The sequence below is a fragment of the Haemorhous mexicanus genome, chromosome 24 (assembly GCF_027477595.1).
Source record: "Haemorhous mexicanus isolate bHaeMex1 chromosome 24, bHaeMex1.pri, whole genome shotgun sequence".
Taxonomy (NCBI): Eukaryota; Metazoa; Chordata; class Aves; order Passeriformes; family Fringillidae; genus Haemorhous; species Haemorhous mexicanus.
In genome coordinates this window covers 5316556-5324920 of record NC_082364.1, presented here as the reverse complement: position 1 = coordinate 5324920, position 8365 = coordinate 5316556, and the positions used below count along the sequence as shown (strand labels likewise).

The 8365-nt window shown below is 48.9% G+C and overlaps 1 protein-coding gene across 2 annotated transcripts in view; it reads left to right on the top strand.

The window, feature by feature from the left end:
- Positions 1–516: 516 nt before the first annotated feature.
- The window catches only part of ARHGEF12 (Rho guanine nucleotide exchange factor 12), a 96988-nt gene continuing 89139 nt past the window's right edge, over positions 517–8365 (top strand). For both annotated transcript variants that reach the window (XM_059867369.1, XM_059867368.1), the window contains exon 1: positions 517–1008. In XM_059867369.1, coding sequence (XP_059723352.1) covers positions 977–1008 — 32 coding nt within the window. In that variant the 5' untranslated portion in view covers positions 517–976. The remainder of the gene's footprint in view (positions 1009–8365) is intronic.

Sequence of the window (8365 nt, the reverse complement as noted above, 5' to 3'; positions counted from 1 at the left end):
CGGCGGCGGGGCGGAGCGGCCGGAGGTACGAGCCCCCCGGAGGCGCCGGGAGGGGCGAGCCCGGCTCGGCGCAGGCTCCCCCGGACGCGCCGCTCCCGCCTCTCCCAGCAGCGCAGCGGGGCCGCCACCGGGCCGGGAGAGCAGCGCAGCGGGGCCGCCACCGGGCCGGGAGAGCAGCGCAGCGGGGCCGCCACCGGGCCGGGAGAGCAGCGCAGCGGGGCCGCCACCGGGCCGGGAGAGCAGCGCAGCGGGGCCGCCACCGGGCCGGGAGAGCAGCGCAGCGGGGCCGGCAGCGCGGCGGGACTCGGCCCCGGAGTGGAGAGCGGAGCAGAGCGGAGCGGAGCCAGCCCGCAGCGCCCCGCTGGGTCCCGGGCCGGAGCGAGAGGCGGAGCGGCGGGGGATGGAGCCCCGGGCCTAGAGGCGGCCGCCCTGCCCGACCCCCTGCGGGCGCAGCACGGGCGGGGGTCGGGGCGGGCGGGCAGCGGGGATGGGCCCGGCCGCGGGCGGGGAGCGCCGCCCGCCCCCCGAGCGCAGCCCCTGAGCCCCGGCGGGGCCGGGCACGGGCCCCCCGCGCCGGGCAGCACCGGCCGCCTCTGCGAAGCTGTTCTTTTTTCCCCCCGAGTCCACCGAGATTGTTTTGTTGTTTCTTGGTGGTGTTGTTGGAGTTTTTTTCTTGCTGGAGTTTTTTTTTTTTTTTTTCCTTTATCCCCCACGCCCCACTTCCGTGGTTTGGATATTCTGGGTGACTGCAAAGAAGAGTTTTGGAGTTGTTTTGGATTTGGTTTGGTTTTTGTTTTGTTTTATTTTTTTGTTCCTTTCTCCTGCCCTTGAACTGAGTTTGTCCTCTGTGCATGCCTCTTCTGGAGCAAGGCTGGATCCTGAACCTCGGTGCATGTAAGGGGCAAAGCCTCGTTCGTATTCCTGCAATAAGAGTAAAATGTAAATTGGATAATACGACTTCTTGCCAAAGGCTCCAATGAGTGGCACACAGTCCACAATCACGGACAGGTCAGTATAAAATGAGATTTCTTGATTTTTTTTTTCTTTCTTTTTTTGAAGTGTGAATATTCGCAGAGCTCACGTACTTTGTGTTCTGGCTTCAGTGACAGGATCAGAAAAGCAGGATTAAATCACGGGTTCTGGGAACCGAGGCTGTCTTGACTGTCAAAGCAACTGGGTTAACTTTGAAACTGGAGTATTTCAAGTCCAGCAGCTTTCAGGCCTGCCAGGCTGACTTTGTAGGAGCCAGGGTGGTAATTCAGCTCCCAGGAGGGGCTGGTGCTGCGGGGAGCACCGAGAGCAGGGTTCCTGCAAGGGGATGGAGCAGCCAGAATTCAGTACCCAGCTCACACCTGAGCTCGGAGGGAGTGCTGAGGATGCACTTGGGTCTCCTTGGGTCAAGTACTGCGGAGAGGTCACTCCAGGTGAGGGCAGGAGGGATAGTTGACAAGCAGGAATGTCTGCTGGTGTCTACCTTAGCAGGAACCTGCCTTTAGATACCTGCTCAGGCCTCTGGGCTGCTCTGCAGGTGCCTCTCGTTACCTCTGGAGTTCTCTTGTTTGTGCTTGGGTGCTTCAGAGGGAAGGAAAAAAATGTGACAAAAAAAAGTCGAGCAGGAAACATTTTAACATACGAATGAGTGGAATGAGTGTCTTCAGATTTTTTTTTGAGGAGAAGAAAAGATACCTTTTTTTGACACTGTATGCTCTAAAACCCATTTAATGTGTTTTATCGGGTCTTTATCGTGGCTCTTTGGTGGTTAAGGTGTGAATGTGTGTGGCCAAGGCCTTTCCTGACCAAGCAGTTGTGGCACAGCAGCGAAGCTGGGGCTGGGGTGGGGCAGTGATGCTTTGGGTGCCTGAGCTCAACCAAGGTTAGGCTCCAGGTGTGGGCAGGAGAGAGACTGAGTGTGGTTCTCACCTAAACCCGGGCCTTTCTGTGACTCCACAGGTCCTCACAGCACAGTCCAAAGGGCTCTGGGACAGCTCAGCCTTGTCTACAATCGGTGTTTACAACTTTTCACACAGTATTCAGTCTTGGCAATTAATTTTGTGGTTTGTCCTAGCAGAATTTTCTCTTTTTGCAGTGCGTGAAGGATTCTTGAGTTGCAGGGTGTTTTTCTCTGTAGCAGGCAAGGCAGTGACAGTGAAAAGGCATTTCAGTGGATTTGTGAGGATTTGGTTCCGTACTTCAGGCCATATGTCTTGTGGCAGTTGCATGATATCAAAAAGAATGACAGGATTTTCATCCCGAGGAGCAGCTGAGTGATGCATGGAAAAGAAAAACACGAGAACAGGGAATTTAATTTGCTTGTTAGTAAAACAAAATACTTTCCATTATTGAATCGGAGCAGCCTAATAAAAAAAAGTCTCATTTCCTTTTGCTCTCAGTCATGTCAGGAGGATGTTTCTGTTTGGTGTTCCATTAGGGTTTTGGATCAAAAGGCTTTTAGTGTCAGGTGAGGAGCTGTCTCCACAACCCTGGCATTTCTGGGGGAATGTGGGGGAACTTTTCTTGTCCCTGTTTTTCACCTCTGGCCTGAAGCAGCCCCAGCTCTGGGGTACAAAGTCATGGTCATGGTTCTGCCAGGAGAGGAGAAGCTTTGGGGTGACCTCATTGTGGCCTGCCAGGACCTGAAGGAGCCTACAAGGAAGATGGAGAGGGATGATTTTAGTAGACCTGGAGTGACAGGACAAGGGGGAATGTTTTCAAACTCAGAGCAGGGTTGGATTGGTCATTTGGACAAAATTGTTCCTGTGAGGATGGTGAGAGGGTGCCCAGAGCAGCTGTGATCCCTGGAAGTGTCCAAGGCTGGAGCACCCTGGGGTGGTGGAGGGTGTCCCTGCCCATGGCAGGGGGATGGGAATGAGTTGGGATTTAAGGTTCCTCCCAGCCCAAACCATTCTGGGGTTCTCTGGTGAGTCTCTGATTTATTCCCTGGCTGAACCTTTCAGCAGAAGGCCAGAGCTGGTGGTGGTGTTTGTTCCCATCTCTGCCATTCCTCTCCATCCCCAGCATTGTGCAGGATTTGGAGAGGATGGGTTTTGATCTTGTCCCTACAGAATATTCCCCGTCCCTTCAGGCCCAGGGAGTCTCTGTTGCCTCTTTCAAGCTGCCTCTAAAGCTCAGAATGCAAAGCAGGTGCAAGAGAAATAATATTGGTGCTTCCACTGTCATTAGATCTGCGTGGTATAAATCATCTGACATGTTCAATTCTTTGTGTTTGTCAGTCACCTTCCTTGGTGGGATTGAGATGGGAATTGCCTTAAACCAGGAAAACCCAGCTTGCATCCATGCCAGATGGTATTAGGATATCCTAGGGTAGCTTGGGCCTGGATTTTTCTCCATATTAGCTTGACATATTTGCATTTTGCATATACAGAGCTGCCTAAATCCACGTTAGACACAGCAGATATTTCCTTGGGTACCCCTGCAGTTTAAGGTGGCAGTGATGTGACAGCTGTCACATTTCCCTCGTGCAGGCTGCACTTCTCATCCTTGACATATTTTATATCTCTTGATGATGTCATGATTACCATTAAGTGAATACATTAGGAGTGCATGAATGGCCATTTCTAATGCTGTTCTGGAGCCAGGATGATAAATGATGTTTTTATTAAGTCCCCCTCTATTTTTTTTTCCCTTCTTCTTTTATTTTTGCTCTCTTTCCCAGGAAAGTTGAATGGGTTTTAGTGTCTGGCACTGCTGAAACGCAGTCAGGCCAGTTCATATCTGAGTGTGTCTGGGCTCATCCTCTCTGTGGACCAATCCTTAACCCAGCTGGTTTTGGGAGTGCTCATGCTCAGGTTCTGTTATCAGAACTCCCAAAGCAGCATCGATTTCTGGTGTCTTTTTCTTCAAGTGCCTTCAGTCTGGAGGGAAATGAGTGCCTGGGGGAGTGGGGGATATCAGGCATGAAACAAAAAAGGCTGAGCTGATGTTGAGGCTCCTGAGAGTGTCCTGGCTGTTCTGTTGGTGGAGGAGCTCCTGACACACACTGCTCCCCAGCAGCATTTGGGGGAGCCCCTAAAGGGTGCAGGCAGACAGAAAATTATCTCCTGAAGAGCACTGAGGCTTAAAAACACATCAGCAGAGCGTTCTCCAGGAGAGCCCTGGTGCCTTGCACGGCTGCTGGTGATTTGAGGGAGTTAAACACTGATTTAACTTCCCCTTCTTTCCCTCAGGATGTTCTTTTACTTTGTCAGCTGCTTTTTTTTTTTTTTTTTTCATATTCTTGGTGCCCCTTGGAGCATATCAAACTCTTCATCTCCAGCCTTATTGCTCTGCTCCTTTATGTTTGTAAACATTTACACCCTCTTAATGTAATCCTCCCTTAGCTCTGCTGTATTTGTTCAGAGGCCTCCTGAGGTGGCATTTATCTTGCTGAGCTTAGGAACCCTTGGAGGTAGACATCCCTGAGCTGCTCATCTGGCTCGACTTGATCGTTAGTGGAAGGAAATCTGCACATCCAGGGGGCCTTTCTTATCCTAAAGGTATCTAAAATCAGTCAGGTGACTGAGCTTCATCCAGCTCTGCGTTTAGGTGAGACTTCCCATCTCTTTTAACCTGAAAAAAAATCAATTTTTGGCCCCTCACTGGTGCCGGGTTGGATTTTTGTTGCGGGATGCTGTTTTTAGTGGGAGGATTGCAGACTTGAGTCCATCTGTGACCAGCTGAGGGGTGGCAGCAGCTGGGCAGGGTTTGTTGGAGGAGTTTTCCTGTTGCTGCTGCAGTGTGCCCACATTCCCTGCCTCTGGAGCTCTCCTGGCCAGCCCTGGGCGTTGCTGTGTGCTGTGCATGGCCGAGTGAGATAAGGCCTTTATTCTTCCCAAGGCCACGCTGGGGCCAGGCTGGAATTCTGAAATTCGGCCATTTCCAGCCTCTGCTTGGCCACCAAAGGCCGGCCCGAGCTCGGCTGTATCCTGTTATGACACTGAAGAAACATTTGTGTGCCATTAATTTTTTTCCCCTCTCAGAGTTAACTGTATTTTTCTTCCTGTCGCCGTTCCAAACACACTTCAGGGTTGAGCAATGGCACGGCTGCAGGACTTGCTTTATGTTTCTTTCTGTTTATTAAAGGCCAATAAAAGAAAGGAGGCTCTTGCTTTTTGCAGGACCTCGCTGAGGAACTGGTGACTCTTCTCTGCAGTTGCTTGCAAATGAGTTTTATTTATAACCCTGCTGTAGTTTCTGTTGCTATGATTGGAAAACAGCAGAGGTAGAATTTACACATAATTACCCTTGAGAAGTTTTAATTGGTGATTTGCTCCTGACTTGGTATTAAAATAGACTCTAATTGTTTCTTATCTGCCTTAGATGCACTTTCCCTGTCTCTGGCTTTTTGGAAGTCCCTGTAGGAATTGGGATTTCTTGGAAAAAAGGGTTTTATTTCTTCCAGCAGGTTTATTTCTTCCAGAACTGCCCAGAAAGTCACACCTTAGTGTTACTGACTAGTTAGATATTGCCATGCATTTTTTAAATTAGTAGAGTTAGTAAAATCCAGTATTTATGGAAAATGGGCTGCAGCATGGCATCTAAGGATTAAAAAGAATAATAGCCTTTGAGTGGGGCTTTTCATCATTGTGCCTTGGCTGTGTTTGGAAATTAGCAGTTGACAGAGTCTGTGCATAAATCCCTGTTTTATGCTGCTGTCCCTGGGGCTGGCAGAAGAGAGGATGGCAGACTGTCTGGGGTGTTTGCTGCTGGCTGGGACACAAATGCTACCACTTGATGTTGCATAGTTTATTAGGGCTTTTACTGGAGACAGCAGCTGAGGTGAGCTTGATTTTCTAGTTTTGAGTAGAGCTGTGGGCGTTGTGATTATTTGGGTGGAGGCAGGAATGATATTTCATCTGTGAGCCCAATTGTATCATTCTCCCTGTGCACAGACCTCCTGTTAATGGCATTTTAACATTTCAGATGGAGGGATCTGAAAGGGACTGGGATGTTGGCTCCTTCAATTTTAGATTTTCAAAAGTCCGGTCCACGTCTACAGGAATTTAGCAGCAAAAAACAAACAAAAAAAAAAGTCTCAGTGCTGTCCTAGCTTGAGAAGGAAAGTGCAGCTTGCCCTTGGAGTTTGCTGAGGTCACTGGTGGGGTTTGTGGGTGTTCACTGGTGTCCTTTGACTTCCATGACCTGTGTGGGAGGAGATCCTTGGTCCTGGAGGGTGACAGCAGTGAGCACAGTTGTCCTGCTGGAAATCAAAGAGTCCTCTGTTCCCTCTCACAACTGCTCTGGACCTCGTTGTACAAGTGATGGTTTTGTAGAAGTAGTGGTTAGTGTGGAAGTGGTGTTTTATTGCAGAAGTGGTGATTTAGGCACTGGAGATTTCAGCAGTGCATCCCAAGGCTGTAGGAGGGAGCGTTGGTGAATTTGCCTGGGGAAGGTGGGACACACACCTGTACCTGGTGTTTTCCATATTTCATGGCTAGACACCAGGATTCCTGGTATTTTCCATATTTCATGGCTAGACACCAGGATTCCTGGTATTTTCCATATTTCATGGCTAGACACCAGGATTATTTGGTTCTTTCCTGCAGTGGGGTCTCCCTGTGAATTTGTGCCTAAAGAATTTGAGCAGCTTCAGTGACAGCTTCTGTTTTCCCAGGAAGCTTTGGAGTACAACCATCAGGAATTTTGACATGAACTGGTGCTTTCCCATTTTTCCTGCAGTCTTTTGAGCAATATCCTTTATCTCTCCTGGTTAGAATCCTCACCCCCACCTGGGCAGCCCTGTGTGCAGTTTGCAGTCCTGCAGGGTGTCTCAGAGAGGAGCAGTGTTTGCTTTGCTCTGGAGTCTGAATTCTCCACTCCTCCTCGAGGTGGTCCTTGGGGTCACCAGGGAGATATGCTGGCTGTGCTGCTTGGAAGATAAGCTCAGCCTCCTGCCTTGAGCCTTTATCCTCCAGGTTTCTCCCTGAATACCTCTTCCTTCCCTCTGAAAATTAGCAGTTGGAGGTTTATTAATGAATTCCATTTGTATTATCCTCGTGTTCCTAGTGGATATATTGCTGTAAAAATGCTTCTTGGAGCATTCCTGATATTCCTCTGCCTAAGCACTCCCTCTGATATTTTATCTGCTTTGAGATAAGCAGATTTTCCTGTGTGAGAGATGTCAATAGCACTAAGAGAAAATAGATTTAAATGCGTATTTTCAGGTAGGTGATGCTGTGTTCTGTGGCCCTGCTCTGGATAATTATTAGGTTTAAAGAATAGAAGTCTTAGTTCATGTCTCAGCTTGATTAAACAAAGGGTCAGGAGCCTGGATGTTGGTAATATCTCAACATCAGAGGGCTTAAAATAAAGACAGGAGAAGCAGCAGCAAGGGAATCAGTAAAATGAAAAGGGATGTAAAATGTGCAGTGTTTGATCAAGAATGCAAAAGGGATAAAATACAAGACAGGATACATACAAAATAGCAACAGCACGCTTAGAAAAAGACAGGAAGAAGCAACGTTTACTCATTTTTCTTTGAAAAGAAAACATGTAAAAATAAATACATTAAAATGACAGGAAAAAACAGCGTCCTTATGCTTCAAATGTAAGCATAAGTATAAATAGCAAAAGCCAAACAAACAGCGTTCAGCCTGTGACATTCACAAATCGTCGGCATGTTTTGTTATCACCCTGCATCCTTTCCTTGAGGATTCTCAGTGTTGTGTCTGTTTGGCTTCTGAGGCCCACGGGCAGGAACCCTTTCTTGCAGCCCGATGGTAAATCAGAAACGTGGCTGTTTACATTTGTTGGCAAACACCTCGATGTGATCCTGCAGGGCTATTTGAAGCTCTGTTTTGACAAGGCTGAAAGGTCTGGGCTGGGATGTTCAGTGGCAAAAGGGTTTCATGGAATTGCTGTGGCACTGGGAAAGATCACAGCACAGGTTTCTGTACTTGGAATGATTCTGGTGTGGTGTGGGTCATGGTCCTGTCCGTCCCTGGGGTGCTGTCAGCTGGCCTGGCAGGAGGGGCATGGTCACAAGTGGCACTGGGGCTCAGCTCTTCCCAAAAATAAACCTTTCATGGCCAGGGAGAGGGCTGGGTAAAAGTTGAACCGTGTGAATTATGCAGCAGGGCCTCTCTTGATGCTACAAAGAAGTTGAAATGTTAAAAAACCCAAGAGAGAATCTCCATGTTCTGGCAGCTCTTGGTTGCTCTCAGTTGGCTGCAAGGGCAAAACTCAAACTCAGGTTTTACTCCTGAAATGTGTTTTGGAAATTTTCAGGGATTTTGGTGGGAGTCTGAGTTTTGTTCAGGTGCTGTTCCTCACTGAACCTGTGAGCAGCAGCACAATTGACCCTTGTCTGTGTGAGAAGCTGCTCCTGAGTTTATTTGCAGGTGGTGAATCCTGGTTTGTGCTGTCACCT